General features: G+C 35.9%; 1 protein-coding gene across 4 annotated transcripts in view; it reads right to left on the bottom strand.

The window, feature by feature from the left end:
• Positions 1-798: 798 nt before the first annotated feature.
• Positions 799-25,038, bottom strand: part of LOC113234450 (ral guanine nucleotide dissociation stimulator) — a 43,669-nt gene continuing 19,429 nt past the window's right edge. For 2 of the 4 annotated variants that reach the window (XM_026469780.1, XM_026469763.1), the window contains exons 2-7: positions 10,685-10,789; positions 3,524-3,675; positions 3,135-3,245; positions 2,753-2,888; positions 1,247-2,666; positions 799-1,162 (exon numbers count right to left, since the gene is read on the bottom strand). In XM_026469780.1, coding sequence (XP_026325565.1) covers positions 1,026-1,162; positions 1,247-2,666; positions 2,753-2,888; positions 3,135-3,245; positions 3,524-3,675; positions 10,685-10,789 — 2,061 coding nt within the window. In that variant the 3' untranslated portion in view covers positions 799-1,025. Of the gene's footprint in view, positions 1,163-1,246; positions 2,667-2,752; positions 2,889-3,134; positions 3,246-3,523; positions 3,676-10,684; positions 10,790-11,388; positions 11,786-25,038 lie in introns of those variants that run through there. The other 2 variants (XM_026469771.1, XM_026469789.1) reach the window with 2 other exon arrangements.

Below are 25,038 nucleotides of genomic sequence, written 5' to 3'. Positions count from 1 at the left end.
TTCTAATTTACATGGTATATTGTTCAAAATCAATTTAACTACACATCGATATAAATAGGTACCCCGTTACAGATAAGTACAAAACATCCATCTAAAATGTGCATACACTGATCTAAAATATCTAGCAACACTATTTTGACTAACGTTTTCTTTATTAACGATTTCTACTTTATCCTGTAAGACCACTAAATAGCCAATAGTTATAAGGCTATATAATGTAAAGACGACCCTCTTCTATCATCCTAGTTTAATATCATCAAAATTCGGATTTCCGTACAATTTCCTTAAAGCTTCTAAATGTATTCTCAAAAAGGGACAGCACCTTGCTTAGACATAACAATTTGCCTTTGGCTCAGTATTTTATGTATTTCACTACCTAAATTTACTAGAGGTTCTTATTTACACATATTCGCTATATACAGACAATGAGTTACATATACAAATGTTAATTATATTACTAAAGGTGGCATTAGGGTGACATAATATTTACATTAACACTTTATACAAATGCTATGGAAACACACAGAAATATTATATGAAGTACTTCTTTCTTTGTAGGTCTTCCTATACAATCAGAATTATACTACAGGCAGATCGATATTTCTCGCGTGATACGCTAACGTTACTTTATCTTTGAAATGCTGTAATTTCAGGCAAAATTATAAATCGTATATATAAATGTAAATCAGTCGACATCAATAGATAAAGTTGTAACAATAGTATGTTTTAGACACCAAAAAAGAAATTCACGCGATGAACACAAAAAGATTATGGTATGTATCGCACCAATTTCACTAACAGAGTTCTAGACAGTGAACAAATATCCAAAAAAGTTATAAATTGTCTACGAAGTCTTTTTAAATTATCTAAACCGTTAAACCTAAGGGACTGGTTACATACGGCGGAAACAAGAAAATGCCGTAATATGTCCTTGATGAGGTCATTTTCCTGTCACATACCTATTCTACTCAATCTCAAGTTGTAAGAGATCACTGAAAGCACTCTAAAGTTTATTGTGTGCATAATCAAATGCGTTTGCCACGCGCTTTGCCGTTAAGAGCTGGTTCGCTTTGCTGCGCCTTGCGTGGGCGCAGGATGAAGTTCAAATTATAAGCAGTATTCACGGCGTAATACACGTTGGCGTTTGCTGGGAGCACCATTTCTGTAACACATAAATAAACTGTTGCATTCAACGCAAAATTTCTACAGGGATAGTACCTAACACTAAGCAACAATTCCTTCTTACCTCTATCAGGCAGGACTTGTGACAACGTATATGAGTCTGGATCTCCTTCAAGATTAAGCTTGAGCATGGCGTTACGAATGACTTGTGGCGTTCTCTCATTGTTACTCAACATGATTGATTTATACAACACCACACCTTCTGTTTCTACATTATCCGATTCGTAAGTTACACGAATTATATAAAAATCTGGACCATTCGTGTGAGCTGGGCTAGCTCCTCCAATTTTGCCATTCGTTTGTTTTTGACCGCTATTTGCGCTAGACAAAGACATATCCAGTGAAGGGAGTGAAGACGATGACGAACCATGGGACAATCTTGTAGGCGAGGCCCGTCGTTCTAAACTATCCCTTTTCCAATGGTTTGCACCATCAGTCTCACAATAAAATTGTGAGCTATTGCTGGAACTAGTGCTAGCTATTGAATCGTTTTTCCTGTGACCATGACCATTGGTATCGTTAGCCTTCTTCGGACGCCTCTCCTTAGGTGGATTGGTCATTGGCTCTATCTGACACGACAGCTGATACGCCTCCCGGTCATCCAGTACTATCACAGAGTCGAACCATCTATCAAACATCGGGTCGGAGGGCAAATGGTAAGCGTTGGCTGCTCCCTGCAGTAACTTGATTTGAGCGAGAACTTCAAATTCTTTTCGACGCTTATCAAAATTTATTAGACCATCAGCTACCGTATCAGGAATAGCGGTATCGATCATTGTAAGATCGGTCAAAAATGTTCCTAAATATGGTATAGTCCCATGACTGACACCGGGCGAACCACGCTCGTGCAACAATTTCTGCAACTGTCTATCATTCTCTCCAACGGTATCAGCGAACTTTGCAGTTCCTTCTCGCATTAATAGTTCTCGCTGCGTCCACCTATTATTATCCTCACTAAAAATACGTGCTAATTCGTCGAATAGTTCAGCTTTTTCCTTTGGTAATATTGCCCAGGTTTTCCTTAACCTATAGACGGGATTACTTTGTAATCCAGATATTATCGCTTTTAGAGAAGAAAAGTTTTTGAGCACCCTTAACTCTCTGGCTATATCCAGCCAAGCAGCAAGAATGTCAGCTCGTTCTGCCGACCTTAAATTTGGTTCGACCAGTACAGTAGATATTACTCGAAACGAAACTGCGTTAAACTGATTAACGGTAGCTAGTACAGTAGCTGCATCATGAGATCGATCTTTATCTCGTCGCGACCAGACAGCACCGAGGCATTGATGCGGAACTAATTTCTTGAACAGCTCCATGTCCATACGTGTGAGCTGTTCCGCAAAGTGTCGATGGGGAACATGCGGCAGACGGTAGGTACTAGTGTGGTGAGCGGACAATCGCATGCCCGGCGCCAGGCACACTCCAGCACCCTGTTTAAAGCTGCCATTGCGTTCTGCACTGAATATCGCTAGCTTCTGAAGCACCTGAAAAAACCGATAAAGAAGTTATCCACTGACGTCAATTTCACTGACATAGCCTATGTAAATAATAATATTGACAATCGTTATACCTTCGAATGTAGCTCTGACCCAGGTAAATGGAGCTGTGTGAAGGCAAGGAGCTGCTGAAGTGCGGGGTGGTGTGGGGGCTGTCGAAAGTCCTCCGGGTAAGTATCCAACCATACATGGAGACATGCCACCAGAGTTCTGAATGGAGTGAAAATAATTTAACACGCTGTCATGGTATATTGTGTTTTAAATATCAACCTTAAGTCTATTTAATATTATTTGTAATTTGTGGAAAAAAAAAAATTTACCCCCAAATCTAGATCTACACAAAGCATAGTTCTAATTTAGCTGCTATTTTCTCATTTTTATTCATTGTAATGCAATTGGAGATAAATATAACATATGGTACACATTTATTTTTATTATTTTTTGATTGAAACATACTTTCGGTGCTGTAGTGAAGTGTCAGTCGCTGTTGTAACCACGTCTTCTGCCGCAAGGGCTTCATATCTTCGTAAGAGCAGGTCCAACACTCGACTACATTCCGCGAAGGATCTATTAGGATCAAAAAATTTTAATTTTGATTTTGATTTAAATTTAATTTTGAAATTTTAATTAAATTTGAAACGTTAGTTGTATATATTAATTAATAAAAACGCATTGAAATTCTTTTCACACTAGTTGGAACGAAAAGTTACTGACTTTATAATCCTTTTTATATGAAAGTTAGTAACAAAGTGGATTATAATTTAATGGTAAATCGATTAGCATGACAAGCGATGTTTGTATTAAAAAGGTTTTGTTTCAAGTGCCGGAAACATTAAAGAACATACCGGTAGGTAGCGAGGAATACGTTGACATACGTGGACTCGAGCTCGCCGTCGTCTGTGGCCAACGCCTCTACCAGCCTCTCGACGGTGCCTGCTTTAACGAAGCGCACGCGTACCGTCTCCCACTCTAGGTGAGAAATCTCATCATCCGATTCCTAGAAATAAAAATAAAATAATTGTAATTACTTTGATTAAAAAACTAATCTTCGAAACTAAAACTGTTTTTTACTCAAAATTGCTTAGTCGCTCTATAAGTAACAGTAGGGTTTAAAGCACAAAATTGCCATTCTTTATGCGTAGGGCAATTCAAACAATAAAAATATTTCAGAAAATAGCATTTATTTAATCAAAATTTGCACCCATGTTTTCAATGCAATTCTGCCATCTTGATGGAAACTCCTTCGCGGTAAAATAGTGGGGACCCGTTTCCAGCAAAATCAGTGAACCAAATACGGACAGTGCGTTCGTTAGTTGTACCTGCTCATTACAAGTCATTACTGCTTCAAGCCGTTCGCGCTGTATGTAATGCCACGTCGGAACTCGTATTTAAAAATAAAACGAAAATGATGTTATTTATTTTCGAAAAGGCCAGAACTTTTAAAACTTCGTACTGCAATTTCCCACGGAATACAAGCGTTGGGTTATTTTGCATGCACAACCCCACAAATGTTGTGTAGTAACCATAGATTTAAAATTTACTTTATATTACCTATAAATTAGTTTACATTACTTTATAAAAGCTATAAGGTACCTACATCCGCCCCAAACAATGCGTATACCATATACCATACCTGCTCGTAAGAACGTAAGAACGTTTGACGAAGTTTGAAGTCAATAACTACATTATGCTTTCGCTCTACAAACCGATCAAACAAGTATACATGTAAAATTAAAGGAAAATATCTTGGAAAATTATATATACCGTCAATGGATATAAGATCATTGTAGTTCATAGTGTTCTTTAGTGTAAAAAAGTCAATAACACTAAAGTCATAAGTCAAGTGTTTTTTTTTATTTCTACTTAAGCAGACGTATACCTAACCTATCCTATGCCTAAATTCATAATAAAATTGCTAAACTTGAATTTTGAAGCTCATCGTACTATTATAAATTTGTTATAAGCCTCGGCGTCTAAAATGAGGCTAAAAATATTTAGCATTTTAATTTATATACCTTTTCGTAAAATAAGCATTACAATTCAATATATAATATACATAATATTTAAATTAAATAAAACTTAAAAGCTAGAACGACGCGTCTTTATTAAATATTCATGAACTTCGGGCGGGTTCGAAAAATCGAAGGTGAGAATAGGTTACGTAAAATTTTTTTGATCCTTTCATTTCTATCTTAATTTGCCTGCAATGTTTTACACTTTATGTAGACTTAACTAGTAATAAAATTTCTAAATAATAGCAATAGCAAAATGATAACAATAAGTAGTGTGTTATAATTATTGATACGAGGTTTTTTCCTTCGATCCGACTGAACTTTTTTTTCTTTGTGTTTGTTTGATCTTTGTATCAGTAATACTTTATACATTATAGAGCAACTGACTATACCATCCTCATCATAGGTATCGTCGTTATCGTTATACCTCTATAGATAGCTTCAAACAAAACTTGTTATTTTACTCGCTTATCATTAAGATAAATAAATAAGTAGGTAATTTTTTGCTATTTAAGAGTAGTTACACACGGCGACTTTTAGCAGCGATTTGCATCGCGCGTTTGTATCGATGCAGTCGCGCGTTTGCATCGATGCAATCGCCTATAAATCGCAAGCATAGCGATGCAGTCAAGCGTCTGCTTTAAGTCGCGCGTATATGTAAACGATAATTAGCGACTCCATCGCGCTTGCACTGCGTTTGCCTCGCTTCATAAAGTCGCCGTGTGTAAGGTCTCTGTAGACGCGCAGCTTGCGTAATAAGATGGAAGTACAATAAATCGCCGCTTCATCGCTTAATGAAACAAGAAAATGGATTTTATTAAAAGTAAATACCTCTAGAATCGTTTCTTAAGCCTTATCAAATAAAGGTAAAATAACGAACAGTAAGTAGTTAGTATTTATAATATTCCCCACACTAAATATTCTAAGTCTTTTGAAAGATCTATTCAAAGTAAGACATGAATCGAAAAGAACGAAGACTCATCGTTTTATGAACAGAAATGCCTTTCATTCGTTCGGGTTACGTAATCATGATACCGAATAAAACATTGCGGCAATAATGTAACATTTTAAAAATTATTGAATTTGTGCAAGTTATTTATTTGCAATATCAACCGTATGTCTGCCAGTTGTTATAGGAGAACTAAGAGAGTTCAATCGCTGAAGACGGATCGATCTTCACCGATTCACTTCACAGACAATGCGAACTCATCGGATGAAACAAGTGAGTTTTAAGCAATGAAAACGTCAGTTTGATGGGTCATCCGCCGTATAAACCTGATTTAGCACCCGATGACTTCTTTTTATCCCCGCACGTAACAAAATGCAAGATCACCGTTTTTCAACACCCGATGAAGCAGTTGATGCATATTTTAGAGGAATTTCAAGTAGAGTGGAAAAGGCGCCTCGAAAACTGATTTTAACGCGTATACAATAAGTATATTGATCTTCGTAGGAAATATTATGATAAGCAATAAAGCGATTTTCTACGATAACAATCTTCAGACTCAATCGGCTTCGAAGTGTAAGAAATAGCTACTACTCTTTTCTTAATTTATATATATTTATTAACGTGTTTGGTATATTGCTAAGGAATAAATGTTATTATAAAAAGATAAATCGTTTTACTGCTTTACATAGTTCACATGGAAATGAAAATAACAATAAATTATGTGGTACACGATACTAAAATACGTAGTTCTGAATTCAAATTACTATGGAAGATAAATTTAATAGTTACTACACATGGAAATTTGTATTTGAGTGCATTCGGAAATCCGCAGATATTAAGAAAATAATTTTACTGTACATATTTTTCATTTTATTTAAACGGAATATAATAATTTCTTACACCATTTGAGTAGTCGGTAATGTTCGAATACCAGTGGTATATACTTAACTTACTCTAAAGATTACATAAAGCATTGTTTTTATAAGTAACCCAATTATAGGTAAGCTCATCAATGAATCATAATACTGACTTAATATAGTTATTACACATGCTCGGCTTAGTAAACAACAAGGTATACTAAATATAAAATTGTACATTCACTTGGTTTGCAGTAGGCTAGTGCAAGTGTAGGAAATACCAATTTAATATAGGGAATATACAATGATTTCTATTTCGAAAAATATATTGAGTAATATCTACTAAGTTTAATATACAAACCAAGATAGAGGTACAGTATTTTACATATACTTATGTGTATTTTATTTCTACAACAGTTACCACTGTTATCAGTGATATCCAACAATCATTTAAGTTAAACTGTTGAATCTTATTGCAAAAATCAAAAAAATTTTCCAAATTAACGGAAAATACGTATGCAATGCCTAAAACAAGAAAAAAGAAAATAAAACAAAAAAATTTTCAAGTTCACAGAACTATTTAAGTCCTCATAAGAGAGTTACAATTATCGACAAGCCAAAGAACAAAAAATCTAAATTATATCAAAATACCTCTCAACTGTTAATACTAAATAATATTCGTTGAGCTCACTGAGAGCGGTTATATATCGTGACTTTTAGCAGCGATGCAATAGCGATGCACTCGCTAATCGTCTACCTTTACACACTCGCGATTTTAAGCATCGATACAAACGCGCGATTGCATCGCTACACTATAAATTTATAGGCGATTGTATCGATGCAGTCGCGCGTTTGCATCGCTGCTAAAAGTCGCCGTGTGTAACCCTCTTAGTCGACAATAGGGACTTAAGTATAAAAGTACCTTTATTATGTAGAAAAATTGACATTAAAAATGTTTTAGTAAATAAGATTTATTTAATGATGATATGCATGTGTTATGCATGTGTGCTTTCATATACTTCTGCCATCCTAATGGAAGCTCATTTATCCCTTTGCGGTAGAATAGGACGGGACTCCACAAAACCTTGTAACTATTTTTCGCCCTTCCTTTCCTTGGAGATAATTATCTACATTGCGGAAAAAATTGTAGTCGGCGAGGTCAAGTGAGTACAGAGGGTAGTGAAGAGCTTTAATCTGCAAACCCTGTAAGGCGCACTCTGGCTTATTTTGCAGAAATAGTCGTGAAGATCCGTTGAATAGCCGTGGTTACTTTTTTTAGACATCGTCTGCGTTTCTTCACAATTACGATCAACTGTCACGATTGCTCCGCAGGTGGATTCCAAACAGCTAATTTTCTGTTAGTAAGTTTACTTTAACCTCTAGCCAATCAATAACTAATGTCATAAAAAAATAAATTTTTCATCACACGTGACACGATTTTAAACTTCTTAATCTCTTTGTCGATTTCAAGACACTGAAAGCTTCAACGCGCGTTGCCCATTCGGACAATTCGTATGGTACTCATTTTTGTTGTTTTTATTTTTTAATTGTACAGATTGACACCAATCAAGGCATTAATAAACTACTAAACTATCTGTACATTGCGATGGACCGACTTCAACAAAGCTCATAACTTGGTCTTCGACCATGGCCCATTGAGAATTTGCACTACCAAATCTGGCAAACTAAAAAAGAACAGTGCGTTCGTTAGTTTCGAGTCGTCTGCGATGCATTAGTGCCACCTCGGATCTTGTATTAAAAAATAACATGAATTTGACGAAAATAATACGAATGAAAATTTAACCAAAACGAAAAAACAACAAAATAATAACGCGAAAATTTTAAGTAATAAAATATCTGCTCTTCAGTACAGGCTAAGACGTCAGAGCGAACCAAAATTTCAAATGTAGAAGTAGCCTTAGAATTCTTAAATCTTAAACAATAATGTTTAAGTTTTAAGTTTTCAAAGTTTTCTTAAGTTTTTAGTAGCAGTAGAATTCCTTGTGAAAGAGTTCGTCTAGGGAGGTACTGCCACTTTACCTATTTTTGCCACCAAGCAGCAACATGAGCATTTCAATTTTAAAGGGTAAGGGTGCTGGTGTAATATCAGGTACATTGGACTTGTCAACTTATGTCTCAGGGTGACGAGCGCAGAGGTAGTGCCCATCGGATCTTTGTGATTTGAAGCACGGAGTGGCACTGCAACTCTTATGGACAGGCGTGTCGCTTACCACCAGGCGCACAATCGCAGTCCCGTCACTCGGTATCATAAAAAATAAAATTGTTTAAGCCGAATCTTTCGCTAAAAAGACTTCACTTCACAGGGACTGAACTGAAGGGGACTAGAACTTTATAACGGCAATCTCATAGCTTAACTTAAACAGAAAGCAGGTATACGTAAATTTTTAATGAGCCATACAAAGTATACCGCCTACGAGTTCATGTACAAATATCATGAATACCATTAATGTTTATGCATTTGTTCAATTACTTTTCGATCTTTCTATTTGTATGTCAATGTTACATTATCCTTATTGGAACAAGTTTTATATTATCTACATCCAAAAAGACATTAATGATATATGACGTCCTCGATGGCTCAACGGTTTATACCGGTAGAACCAACTTGGAAAGTGAATTTTTCTAAATTGGTTCTGGTCTGGGTGTTCTGGAAGTATCCCAGGGTGAATTCCGTTACTCTGGTACTCCTAACACAGGGAGTTCCCTAGTTTGAGACCAGACAGTTGGTGTGGTTGTCTGGTACATTATTATTTAGTTGAATCAATGGTCGCTTGTCGTACCAAAAAAGAACGAATTCTAGCTGCCTATACAGAGTTTTGACGAGTTTTAAAATTCAAGAAATTTTTGTTCAGAGCTGAATTAATTAAGAATGTGTAGGTGTTACGTGTTTGTTTTATAATTTCCCTGAAATTGCTAATTTTGTACATTTTTTAACACAAAATGCCTCGTAAACCATACAATGTCTACGTAAACAGTAGTCTGTTTGTGTTACATTGTGCCAAAAGTAACCTTGCCCACCGTTTGTTACACATCCGGTGTATTATTCTCTTGATTATTGCACTGTTATGTATAAAAATAATATGAAAAAAGAAGTATATTTACGTACTGCGTTTTAAATGCGTAGAATAAACTTCTATGCCGATTTTACAGCTGCACTCTATGTTATCAGATTATAAATCAAAGTAATGTTGCGAGCTAAACACAATGGCAATTACAAAGAAGATTGTAATTATAGTTGTAGTTAACATGTAGGTTCTTGACAAAAATCTACCTACTAAATATCAGATTACTCGTAAAAAGCGATGTCGTCGAGCAAATCTATTTTATTATTCACTTATGTGCAATACTGTTACATAGCACTGTTAAACATTTGATCATTTTGTTAATAGACATGAAGAATTTGTTAATTGAGAAGAAGATATATATATATATATATATATCTTCTTCTATTATATATATCTTTATTCACTTCAATCATCATCAAAATGGTGTCCTTTCCTAGAAACTCAATTGAAAGAACTGTTTTTTGCGAGATTATTCTATTTAATACTATTTTCTTATTCTTGTACTTTCCGTAACCTTTGTAATCTCACTGTTTGTAATACAATAAAAATACAATTGTCTGAATAAATTGTATTTAGGTACCCAAATGTCAATATTGTAGACACAATATTGACATTGACAATATTGACATTGTAACACAAAAACAAACACTTAGCTTTCTTGTATAGTACACGTGTAGTCACTGATCGTGTAGATTTTGTCTATTAGGTAGGGGGAAGCGGGGCAGATTCGTACACTTTTTTTAAGTTTAATTTTGAGCAACTAAATGAAATTATAATTAATATTTTTCTACCTAATTGATGATATAGCTAATAAACATTACTAATTTAATCTTTTCTTTTATAAATAGTATTGAAACTAATATTATGTTTGAAGGTATGGAGATAATGCAGGTGTATGAATGTGCCCTCTGTATCAAACTGCCCCGCTTCCCCTTTCCTAACTTTACGGCGGAGGACGCAAAATTTTAAACTTTCAATGATTTTGGAATGGATAGGAATTTTATATTCCGTTATTTATATAGCGATCTAGCAACACCGAAAACTATCTATATGGGTTTGTAAAGTTAATGTCAAAAGTTAAGAGAAATCAAATAAAACTTACACTGGAAGCGCTGCGCGTGGGCCTGTGGTAACGGACTTTCTTAAGGTAGACGGTGTAAATAGCTCCTTCGACGCGCTCTTCACCCCACAGACGCCATGTCGGCTGCTGGAACAACACCAAGAACAGGTCAACACAAATGAACCAAAAACTGCAATTTTTGCAAAATTATCTTGCGAACAAATCCATGTAATAATAACTGTTGGTTACACTTTTGGTTCCACAAGTGGGTGCAGTAGGATTTTCCAATACTTATATTAACACTTAGATAGTGGAGCCAATGATCTTAGTTTCAACGAGTAAATTTTTAAGGTCAGAGCCCTATTCACAAGTTTTAACAAAACCGATTTAAATAAATATAAATAAAGAACAAAATTGTAGACAAAGACAATGTCAAACAACTCTGATTTGATCAATTCTAAACATTAAAGATATCAATACCACTTAATACCTTGGCATGTCAGTATTAAATACAGGAATATCATTACGGCATTGATAATGGAATGGAAGTTAATGAAGATTTAATCGAAACTTCAAACTGTATAAGAGCTACAACATATAATATGTTGAACTTTAGACATTTAGGATAACGAAAGCGTAATTAGCTACTTAAACCTCGATATAAGCGTTATAAGACACATTACTCGCAACTCGTGTGGAAGTATTGTAATCTCTAATCACTTAATATACATTACTCAATGTCTTACATAATCATCGTCGACGTTACTGACGAACAGCGCGGGGTCGGCCTTACTGACGCCGCATATTCTCCACATGGCCCATGACGTCTCGTGGCGTCACGCTTTAGCTGTGCAACATCACGACTTTCACTGCCGCACCCACCCAAGTCATACACTTCATACAACCACGCATAACACGTAATTATCTATAGACCTAATGGCTCTTGTAATTGGAACTATCAGACAGGGGTATTCTCTGTGCGTGTCGGTGAAATCGCTCACGACACACTTGCCGGCATCCGGCTTGTATCTAGTAAACAAAAACTAACTATTTCTAGGCATATTTTATTAACAACGATCATACAACGACCGGCGATACAATACAACAATACAAAGTATATTGTTGGGCATCAACGTAAGCGAAAACAATGAATTCGCACAGATTAATTAGTCGTGACAAAACTACCAAATTAATTACACACGGTGTATTAACCTCAATCTTATAACAATGCATCGTCACATTTTTAGTGCCTAACAGTTATAAACCATATTCGCATATTACATAGAGCGTAACGCACTTGTTGACGCACTAGACACTTTCACACACCAATAGGATCGACTAAATGTAATTTCGTTAATACAAGTTTTTAAATTAAACGCTTTGATTTAAAATAAATTGCAAACGATATTACGAAAAATATGAAAACGAGCTAATTCATGCGCGAGCGCACGGCGACTGCTCTCTCGGGGAGAGATCGCTTGAAAAACTCCAATAGAGCACATCAATGATCGCTATGTACAACTCAGGTGCTGCCATGTATTCCGCATGTGCATGTGTGTATAAGCATTATAATTGACTTAAATAGGTACGCGAAACACATTCAGATGCAAATGTTCTCCTATCGCATGTTATTGAGAAGATATTGTTCACAAAATAACACAAATTGTTGTAAACATGTTCCAATGTACTCTATTTCGCCCAGTCCTCAACTTGTAGCATCCATCTCTGCTGTCAGCAGTGTTTCGCAGATCATCGCTCCATCCTACACAACTAATAATGTTTATTAGGTGTTATGCAAACAAAATCAGTATTTGAAGATGTAAATGAACCCATTGCTTGATTAAATAACAACAATAAATGCTCTCAATCATATTGTGGGCGGGCATTTCTTCATGGATACTAAACATAGAATAATGAAAGAGTATTAATCAAGTATCATTCTGGTAACTATTTTATCATTATTTATTACGTAATGTACTTCCTATTTAAGGAGATAATGTTCTTTTCCGTTGGACTCAAAACATTACATTACACAAAGCCCCTCAATTTCAACGTGAAACGAAATATTTATTTTAAATCACGTCATCAATAAAACCACACCACGTCTCTTGTAACATTGATTATTAAGACTTTTGGAAATTAATATTTTCTAAAACATATATTTATTTATGTATTTATATGCCAAATAAATATATACACGAGTAAGCTATATGAATTAGTATTGGAAAATTTAAGTTATTTCTTCTATTGTATTTTAATCAACGAACCAAAAACAAAAACCATAAAGTTTACATTTTTACACATATTTTACAAATGCGCTCTTTTCTAAAACGCACTGGTGGTTGTTAACGACTTCCATTTGTGCCTCTCCGACATTTATTTGTAATACTACATTTTCCATTTCATTTTGAGCGGAGTAAAAAATTAAGGGCACCTCAGAAACTCATTTTGTTACGATCGTCCCTTGTGAGGGAAAACGTGACTGAAAATAGCTTTTAATGTCACGTTCTCCGATTCTGAAAATATCTCTAAAACCATTGCTTGATTAATCTAACGTTCATCTTCATTTAGAAAAACAATCATAAAAGATTTGGAATAGCGTTATTATAAAATATTTCATGGTATCACTTTAATGTACATTTAATCTCTTCAATCCGCTCAGCCAAGATCTTAAATGCAGCTCACTGTTGTAATGTTAACCAATGATCGCCGATATGCTCACACGCAGCTAATGAAGCGATTAATTTCTCCTTGTCAATACGAGTAGCGAGTCAATGATCAATTGAAATCAACACCTATTCATAGCCAAATCAGCAGACAATTAGTTGAGAGTTGTTATGAAAAGTTAGTTGTTGTTTGTGTCCCATTCATTCCTTCATTCCAAGTTTTAAGATTGTTCGATTGAGTATTGGAACGATTCGATAGGTCATGTGCGGAACACTTATTTAATTTGCTGATTTCGTTTCAATCAACTCTAAATTTTTACATGTTACATTGCCACCTTGTAATATAAGTATTCCAAATACAGTCATACATCAGAAAAGTAAAGTGACCGACGAAACTCGCAAAATCAGTAAGCTTAAGTGGCAGTGGGCCGGACTGATATCTGATGAGATGAGAGAGATGGAGCAGACTTGTTCTGGAGTGGCGACCACGTCAAGGTAAACGTAATGTAGGACGCCCTGCGGCAAGATAAACAGACAACATGAGAATGGTAGCCCGCAGCGGCTGGATGCGAGCAGCACAGGAGCGGGAGAGTTGGCGTACTGAAACTGATGATGATGATTTTTAACATAAGTAGAGTTAGTTAAATTGGACTTTTTAGACTCTCAACTGTATAATTTTAATTTTCAGAAGGCAATTAGTATTGAATAAATAAAATGTTTCGTTTGTAGAAAATTTGCATATTTTAAAAAAATACCTGTTCTTTTGCTAAGTTTACTCGTCAACTTTTGTACAAAATAATAAATACGCACTATAAACAATATATGGAACAAAGAAGTGTAATAATTACAGCTGGGATTTAATAGATAACTCATGTGCGTTACAAAATAAATGATTTCATTTTTTTCTGTAGTACATACTAATAAATAACTAAATTATTTTTAAATAGTCCTTCATGGAACTTTTATATTAAGTACTGGACTCTTTACAAATTGCATTCGTACGTGAGTTAAACACATTTTGTTGTGTTTTCTTAAAGTTTACGTTAGAACATCCCGTGAATAATTTGAGAGTATACTGGAGTCATATCCGCTGCGATGCCAATCTCTTGTAAGCTTTCCTCAGGTTATTATAGTAAATCAATACTAAACAATTCAAATACACTATTTTTAGCCCCCGATGCAAAAAGAGGGGAATTAAAGAGGGGTTTATAACACTTTATCTGTTGTGTCAGCCTGTATGTGTGTAGCATCAGAACTCCTAAAAGGAAGGACTAGTCGCAAAGCGATTTTCTAAAGTTAATTTAATCGGAATGTTTCTTAGCTGTGTTTGTTGAACATCTATTCAGATATTTAAAGAACATTAACTCTTTTCTCAGGTAGTGTAAGGATCTCTCGAAAAAAATGAGAAGGTTCTCAATTCGACAGATTTTTTTTGTATGTGTATACTACGTGATTACTCCGTCATTTGTAAACCGATTTCGATTATTCTTTTTTGATTGAAAGAGGGTACCTCAATGTTGGTCCCGTTTAAATTTGAAAAAAATATTCCACCTCTAAGTGTGGCAAACTAGGGGATGAATCCGGTTTCGTGCTCTTTCCGGTAACCGATGTCAATAAAACTGGGCAAATAGATGTAATTCCACAACCTTTTGAGGTACGTTTTTGTAAAAAAAACTTATTTTTCTTATTTGCGTCACTTGTAATGATTTCGTCTGAGGTGAGAAGGTTAAAAATCTCTCACTAGATGTCACTAGTGGCGACAAATGCCGAAAGTCAATATAAAGATCTATAACAAAAAACCCATAGGAGAATTTCGACGACTCGGTAACTGGGCCCGCGGCCCGTGAATCAAATGGTTAGCGCAATGCTACGGTGCAGTATGGTCGTGAGTTCATGTCCCACTGAGTCGACGATAAAATTTTTCTGAGTTTTCGATCTTTGTATTTATAATCATAACAAAACTAGTGGAGTTATTCTACAAAAAAAATCTCAATAAATATATTATTTTACTTCCACTTGTCCGACCGTCTTGAAATTTTGTTTGCATGAAGTCCGATGACATTACAATAATAGGTAACCTTAATCTGAACCTGTAACCAAGACAGTCTAGAGACTTCTCAAGCCCTCAATTATTTACAGTAGAACTGTGTAGTAGAATTCGGGCTAAATTGGTCTCGATGAATTGTTAATTTACGGATGGCGACTTTACGTGATCTTTTGGAGCACGTTGTTTTGTATCGAGGTTTTTAATGTTCATTTAACTTTTTTAAATTCCATACAACTAAAGAGCACCATAACAAACTTAATAAGTACTTTTAAGACACAACAAATAATCTATTACTAAAATTGAAATTTTAAAAATAATGTGCCACTTGGCATATTCTCAGGGAATGGCTAAACGGCGATCTTCTTACAAACTGAGAAACGAGCAATTTCATATGATGAGCCTTAAAACCGCCGGGACAGATTAGATCTTATTTTTCTTTACAAATTGCTACGAAACCAAAATGATTGTCCGATTCTGCTAAGCCAAATAAGATTTAGAGTGCGTTGTAGATACCCTGGATACCACATTCAACCACTTGCCCCACCTCTTCGAAGAACCAAATTTGGTACGAACTCACCCATATATACAGAATTTGTAACTTATATGATATAAATAGTGAATATTTGGACGTAAGTACATGCAGATTATTTGCCTTTGCTATTTTATTTAAAGAAATATTAATATAAAATATCATTTTGTTATATAGACATAAGTAGTTATAAGTTATTTGTTTATAATAATTAATAATTATAATAACGCACACACTCAACATAACCCCGCACTAGGGAAACCCTGTGTTTTTTACACCACATAAATTACACCTAAACTCGCGAGAGAAATAAATGTAGGCCTTACAAATGTTTATATACATTTTCGTAATAGCTGTTGGTAAACCAAACTAAATAAAAAATAATACTATTATAGATTTAATCATTTTAAATACATGCTAAAGTATATTTTACAGAAGGTAAGCACATTTACAATTTATGATGATTGATTAGAACTTATTCAGAAATATAATGTCTCATCTAAATATAACATAATTATTCATTAACATTTTGATTCTGCACTTCGCAGTACTGTTTACTAAAATTTAAATATATACATATAGATATTGAAGCATTAGTCGACAACGAAAAACCTTACATTGTAAACAACTAAGACTCGATTAATTTATAGTAGAAAGTTCCGTGGATCGATACACCGATAGTTAGTAACGGATAAACCACGCATGTATGTATGTATGTATAGGCAGACCCTTGGTGTGCAATCGTTTGAAAAATTGATTCCTGTCAGCTAAAAGACTGTAGAGACCCTTTAACACCCACATCAAAGTCACTAAACCCTTTCAGGCTAAGTTAACAAAAATTAGATAGGGTACCGCATATAAGTTTATTTCTTTATATGAAATCGTGGGTACCAACTGCTCTTTTAGACAATAATACTTTTTACGTGTTCATTTATTCAAATAATAATATTCAAAGAGACTCTTTATATAGACGCTAGCACATCAAGTTACACATTGTTGACGTATCTTGTTCCGTTGCACTGGAAGCGATTTTCGAACATGTGCTGTTGCGTGTACATCTATGTTTATATTTGCCTCATTAAATTGAACTTGTTTTTCATTAACCTTAGCTGACACAATTGATTTATGTGTACTAAATAAAACAGCGACTTATCAGAAACTGCAGACAATAACAATAGTGACCTTTCTGAAGGTAACCTCAAGGCGAGGACTCAAAATGATACCTGTATCGATCGAACTGCAGCGAGCGGAGGTCTAAAAATAGACAGAGGATGGCACGTTACGCCGCGAAACTGCCGCCCTCGGCACCACCTGGCTCCCAACTAATATTCTGAATAAAATAATCCATCTTTCGTCAAACAATATCATGTGATAATTGTAAAGACTCCATCCGCAATGTAAAAACTATCATAAAACTTGTTACTACATCATTACACCACAGGCTTTTTAAAAAAAAGTGTATCTCTACCAAAAAGTCAACGCATAAATATAAAAAAAAATTGTAACTATAAACTTACATTCACAAAGCATTTGCATGTATGTAATTACCGACCTTTATAAATAAATATGAAATCTCACACATCTCACAACTCTAAAGCAACATGGGCAGGTTACTTACAAGTATTTTGTGTTCATCAATTTTTTGTACAAAAAGATTGCACAAAGTGTTCCACTCCTTCATATTTTACACCACATATTTATAACTCAAGCTACATACAAATTGTTTAGTAATTAAACACGTCTAGCGATCAATATACCGAATCATATACTGAATAAACTCGTTATATATAAGGTATTTCCTCTTAAAATAATTTATGATGTGCCATGCCTGCTTATTGATGACGAGTTCTACTTTGTAATGATGACGTAAATCCAAAACTCGCCATTGTTGTGTTGTCGTAAATTTATGCTAGTGAATTCCTTCGTCAATAATGACGTTGCTTCTTTGTACCGCAAGAAATGAAAAGAAATTACAATTTATTTCTAATACACAAACCTTTTATGCACATTCCAAAATATCCGGAAATAACAGCAACTTAATCTTGATATCTTATCATTTACATAGAATTTCATGATCGATCATATTATATACTTAAGATGAATAAGTTCATTGACGCGATAAGATTACATTGTTTTATATTGTCAGACCGTTTGTTACTTCGTTATCGAGATTCGAGGCCCTAGAAGCATTGTAATATTCCTCTCATTAGAAAAAGTTATTTGCAGGTCGAAAACGAAATGCTAAAAATAGAACGTTATAACGAGTTGAGAATAAAGTAGAGAGGTCACAGGCTCCCCGACTGACGCACGAACCGTGTCGGTAGGGGGCATTGGAATACGTCTACCCCACAGAAGATGGATAATTAGACTGCGAATACCGTCAAACACAGCGCATAATGTGAAATTTTCGTTACTTACAGACGAGAACATCTCATCACAGAAGATAAAAGCCAGCACATACTCTCGTTCAAGTTCAATTTACAATTTGTAACTTTTACGACTTATTTTCATAATCACAGCAGCTTAACAACCTTGGAGATCCCGCAATTAGTTCAATCTCCAAGATTTGATTCTCGATAGAACCGATTTGGAAAACTTTTGGAAATTGAATCTGGACTTAATTTCGTTGTTCTAGTACAAGGAATTCCCTAGTTTAAGACCAGGTAATTAATTAGTATGGATGTTTGGCAATGTTCCAGACACCACAGATAATGAACCTGCACATTATGAAATTATTTTTCCGATCTAAATAGCGTATACAAGTTTCTTCAAAACAAACCAGTTTCGGAATCTTTACAGGTCTCTTGGTTTGACGATGATGACGATTGACCTATGTATAACCGGAAACACTGATTTGTTTTGAATAAAAGAAATATATCTACACGATTTAGATTGGAAAATATAGTATCATTTGATTGCGTAGAAATCAGAACTAAGAACACGATAAGTGTTTCACGTATGTAATCAATCTTATATTACATCGGAAACCGCTCGCAATTATAAATGCACCGCAATACCGCAATTGCTCTGCAACGTTACCGTAAACACAGGTGACATTAAATTTACTTATGTAAGTTATAAAGTACTTAGTAACCCACGCTGGCATGTACCGCACTACATGCTGCCATCGCTCGATTGATTGAAGAGATCATGAATTCTCTCTAGATGACTACATTTAATAGCTGACGTAGATGAAGTTGTAACAAAGACTTCCATGGTCTTCACTAAATTACTAACGTGTTGCGTTTTTTTATGTTATAAAGTGAAGGCATGAACAAATCGTGCGCCTAGTGGTAAGCGTCACACCTATCCATAAAAGAAGAGCTATAAATTGCAAAGATCTGAAGGACGCTGCGGGTACGCTTGTCACCCTGAGACATAAAGTTGAAAATGCCCATGTGCCTGTAGTTTCACCAGCACCCGTATTATACACATACAACACCCATTGGCGGCAGAAATAGTATGACGGCAATACTTTCCTGGACGAACTCTTTCACAATGAGCACTACTGCTACTAAAGCCTGTTTCTAATGTCTGACCATGGTTAGAAACCTGCAACTAATTGTGAGGTAACTTATCTAAACTCAAAACAAACAAATCATAAACATTTATTTTACGCTCGAACTTTGAAAAGGATCCGATTAAAGTTAAAAGTAGCTCAAGTACTCAAGTTAGACATGTTACATTCTGACCGTCGTCATGTTGCGAAATTTTACTGTACAAACTTGAAGACCCAAAACCATTAACAGTTTGAGTAATTACCAAAAAATAGAAATACACGACTCGTATGTTTAATATCTGTGTGACATATACAATACCGTAAGGTTACTACAGTACCTATAATTTCATCATACTGTGTAAGTACAATAGGCGGTCGTGGATTACCTTCGGCCTTTGTATTTATCTCGCATGAAGAGGCTTCAATACAGAGTGGTATTACTGAAAGTTGCTATTTACGACGACGAGCATGCCATAATCTATTTTGAGAATGTTTGAAATCCTGATTAGAATCAGGTCTTCATAAACTTCATAAAGCTGATAAAGACGAACGCCAAACTACAATAGATTGTAGTTTGACGTTCGTCTTTATCAGCTTTTTAGAGCAGTAGAGCTCCTTGTGTAAGAGTTCGTCCAGGGAAGTATTGCAACCTTACCTATTTCTGCCGCCAAGCAGTAATGTGAGCAGTTCGGTTTTGAAGGGTGAGGGTGCTGGTAAAACTACAGGCACATGGGACTTGTCAGCTTATATCTCAGGGTGGCAGGCGCAGTGACAGTGCCCCTCAGATCTTTATGATTCATAGCTCTGAGTGACAGTGCAACGGTTACGGACAGGTGTGTCGCTTATCACCTGGCGTACTACTTGTTCGTCTCGCCACTTGGTATCATAAAAAAAGCTTAATTGATGCTTCAATCAAGAAAATTTCAATAGCAGTACCTAAACAACGTTTAAAAACAAAATTAATACATAGGACTTTATTCATCATACACACGTATATAGAAAATTTACGTGATATACTTACGAAAGAGCTGCTCTAATTTCTACAACATATGGACGAAAAGGATTGAGTCTCAGTGTATTGCTGTTTTTCATCCTCCGACTGTATTCTCTGACGGACATTGTTACATTTTTCATTTACATTACATTTTAGTTTACATTGGAGCATGACTGACATGACAGCACAAAACAAAAGATCTACAACAAAAACGATCATCGTCAGTCTAAACCAAATTTAACTTCTTTTTTAAATTCCATGTCGTAAAAAATGTCTGAATTGTCATTTTCAAGCTAAAAACTCAAATAATTGGTCATGACAAATGTAAGAAGTAAAGTTGATATAAAGATTCGATTGACAAACTCCATACTTCAATACTAATTAGCTTAAATAAGCTTTTTTTTTATAATATTTTGTGACGGGACGAACAAGTTGCAGTGCCACTCAGAACTTCAAATCGCAAAGATCTGAGGGGCACTACCACTGCGCCTGTCACCCAGAGACATAAATTGACAAATCATGTAATTTCACCAGCATCTTTACCCTTCAAAACCGGAACGAATAGGTAAGGTGGCAGCACTACTCTGGACGAAAGAGTTCACAAGGAGCTCTACTGCTACTAAATAAGTAAACAGACGATATGTTTACAGTTTTGTATCCTACGACATTTTTAAAGCACCTTTTAAGAGAGGAATAAAAAACAGACAAGTTGTCAATAATTAACTTAGGAAATTATAGTAGTACCCTGTGGTAGTACCTACAAGGAAAGTAGAAGGTAAACACGGAGCGAAGACGGAGGGCATGGCGCAAAGCGACAGGCGGAACGGACATGCTTGGCCGACGACGCCGCCGCCCGGCGCGCCCTGCCTACACCGCCTATGTTACCCGGAACCAACGACACACACAAATCATTAGACAAGAAACTAATGCCAACCGACACTTTGCATAAGAATACCGTAACGCCGTAACATTACACCGTAGAAACATATTATTATGTTTCTTTTTATTTTAGTATGTAACGGTAGGTAAGATTAATTTGCATAATTATCAACCAAAATGCATTATCTTATACACCATATGGGCTTATGGAAAACCTTTGAAATATGAAATGAGGAAAAATGATAGTAAAATACCTAGATGACAGCGTGTAACCACTTTTTTAACCGCCTTCGAAAAAGGAGGAGCTTCTCAATTCGACTGCATTTGTGAACCGTTTTTGACGATTCTTTTTTGTTGGAAAGAGGGTACCTCAGTATTGGTAAATTTGAAGAAAATGCTGCACCTCTGGCGTTGCCAAATAGAGTGTGAATCCGGTGTCGCGCGTTTTCCGTTAACCGATTTCAATAAAACTTGGCAATTAGATATAATTCCAATAAAAAGTCGATAAGCAAGCTTTTAAAGTCGGTTTTTTTAAATTATTTATTTTAATATCGGCTTATAATATGAAACATTACAATATCTGACTTCTTTCAAACAGCCGACCTACAGCAGTTTGGAACCCAAAATGCACCAAAGAAGCCTATAGAAAACGTCAGTCCAATCTGTCTTAGCATTTCTAAGCTTATGTTAGACACTCATTTCTTTGCGACTTGACTGCCTCATTCTGTAGTGACGGTAAAAGCGGCCACGCCGCTTCCTATTTGGGATACAGCAACACAAACATTTTCTTTCAATTCAACACTTGAATGTACGTAAATAAGACAATTCACATACCTACTAAAGACATTTAAATTTACAAGTACCTCTACAACTTCAGAATATGAATAACAATTTTAGCATGATAGCGAAAAACAACAACAACCTACTGCGACATAACGAAATTTTAAGATTTTACTGTCCCCATGCTTATCATTATTGAAAGAACTAACTATCGAACATTGAAATTAACAATGTGAAGTAAAAATTGTAGTTTGTTTCTAGAACACGACCCGAGCTGCAAGTTCATTGTGACTATCTTGAGGTACTTAGCGCTACGCCGGTAATCGTCAGGCTGAGTCACACTTGAAAAATACGCCATGTATAAGTACAGTTGTACCCCGAGCCGTTTATTTGGTATGTGTCACCGCTCGATTACTAACAATAACATGCCTAGCAAATGTACAAAAAGATACAGTTCTTGAAGTAAGAGTGAAAACTTGAGATGAATGTTTTCATTTATTTTACGACCATAACATTATCTACATTATCATCATTATAAGTAGCCGTAACTGCTTTAAGTACCTACAATAAGGAACTTTATGTAAAAAACCGATTTCAGAAGCATGAAGCATGTTTAGTGGTTTTACTGGGTTTTACTTTTAAATTAAGCTATTTTATCTGAGTAAACATTAGTTCATTAATGAATTGGCATTAGCCAAACAGATATGTACATCCTACAACCTAATCGTTTTAACTGATTGAATATCATGATGTTTTATTATATATTCATGATGCACGGCATGCTGAAGGCACTAGTTCGAATCCAGCCGAATCGAAGGACTTTTTCTTAGGGCTCATTTAGCGTGCGGGCGCGGGCGCGGGCGCGGTGGCAGGTGCGGACGCACAGGTCTTTCACAGTGATGAAGCGACTAAAACCGTTAGTTAAATCCACACGTCGAACTTGCAATCAGACGCTAGATCAAGCTCTGGCCTTACCAAGAGTGACGGCGGGCGCGGCTGCGTGTAAATCAAATGTACGTAGACGCTCGTTGCGTCCACAGTGCTCGCGCGCACCCGCGCCCGCGCCCGCCTCGAGACAGGCGCCGCCGCCGGCGCGCGCGCCCTCTGTGGACGCAACAAGCGTCTACGGCCTGCACTCTGAATGAGCCCATAATGAATAAATAGTACGGGCTGGACTGTGCTAATAGATCCATAGGGCCCGATTGGATACAGGCGCCGGCGACTGTGAACGCAACGAGCGTCTACGTAGATTAGATTTACACGCACCCGCGCCCGTGCCCGCCGCCACTCTGAATGAGGCCTTAGTCTTCTATCTTTGTATCAATAATTGTTACAAACGTCGCAACTGATCTTAATAATAATAATAATAATAACGCACACACTCAACATAGCCCCACACTAGGGAAACCCTGTGTCGCGGGTGCCATGGACACACACATAGACAACCACAAATTACACCCAAACTCACGAGAGAAATAAATGTAGGCCATACAAATATTTCTCCCGGCCCGGGAATCGAACCCGGGGACCTCTGCGTGGCAGTCCGGTATGGTAACCGTTCGGCCACGGAGGCAGTTAAACTAAAATTAATACATCCGTATTAATGGAGTACTGGGTAAGATATCAGTAAAACGTTTACATGTCTGGCTCAAGCGTTCGCCCCTTTTTTTCATACCTCAATTCTATACAACACATCAGTGTGGTAATTTTGCAATAAAAATAAAAAACGTAACCAAGAATTAAAATATTAATTATACCTTAAAATTTAGTAGATGTCAATTATGTTACAAAGTTGGAGTTGAGATAAAACAATAAATTTCGTTCCGTGTTGGATTCTCGCAGACTCGCTGAATAACAACAACAACAACAACAACAACAACGATGTTGTTTATTACGTACTTTTGATATAGAAATTTAAGCCTCGTTTGCTAATCTTTGACTGAGTTTTCGGGTTTTTTGTTATTTTTAGTAATTTTGCATTCATCATAGCGTACCCTATACAGTCTGATTATAAGTAGTTATTATCACGGAATTATAATTCTCATATCGAGTTCTTAGGTTTTCGCGATTGTTACACATAGGAAATGAAACTGTTTTTCCGGATTTAAATCGTGTATATTAATCGTGTATTTTGTTCAAACAAACCGACGTTCACAGTCAACCGTGACCATGGAACCTGTAAAGGGCCCGAAACGTCGGTTTGTTTGAAAAAACAAATATACGCGATTTAAATCCGGAAAATTAGTTTCATTTCCTATTTATAATTCTCACTTCACGATTTTTAATTTATTAAATACCTACTACTTCGTGTTATTTAGTTCAATATCTATTTCTCGTGATCAGTGGACTGTTTCAGAAGGTAACAGAGCAATAAGTTTAGAGTTCGATGGCCTCGACACCTAGAAACAGCAATCGATACGCATAAAGCTTTATTAAAATAAAAATTGGCTGTGATGAGTTGTGATGCCTGAGAATGTTAATAAAATACTCAACTTACTCATAAGGTAAATGAACGAAGATTCATATGACGACAGATCTAAGGTTTATTACAATGGTTAATTTATAAACAGAAAATAAGCAGAGTAATCATTAATAAAGTGCCTTCACCTTAATGTTCAAGAATCTCAATCAGTAGAAAGGAAGCTTTTCAATTTCGATCATCATAGAAATTATAATCATCATCAATCCATTTGTACTTCCTACTTCTGGGCACGGGTCTCCTCTCAGGTGAGGGTTTAGGCCACAGTTCGCCAAGCTGGGCCAATGCGGGCTTTACGAGAGTTGTAACTAGGGTTTCTGCTCGAGATTTCTCGACTCGAGAAATCCTGGGAAATCTGACCAACTTCGAGACGAGAGAAATATCCTCGAGAACTCGAGGAATTGAGAAATTAAATTATGTTTTTAAATTACTGAAAAATTGACTTATAAATCTTTGTATGTCAGCAAGTTTTAAATATAAAGTACATAGAGCCATAGCGGCTGCAACTTCCATGAGCAGCACC

The sequence above is a fragment of the Hyposmocoma kahamanoa genome, unplaced genomic scaffold, assembly GCF_003589595.1.
Source record: "Hyposmocoma kahamanoa isolate Upper Pololo Valley unplaced genomic scaffold, ASM358959v1 102, whole genome shotgun sequence".
Classification (NCBI taxonomy): domain Eukaryota; kingdom Metazoa; phylum Arthropoda; class Insecta; order Lepidoptera; family Cosmopterigidae; genus Hyposmocoma; species Hyposmocoma kahamanoa.
The sequence above is the reverse complement of the archived record's forward strand: the minus strand, read 5'-3'. Positions and strand labels throughout refer to the sequence as shown.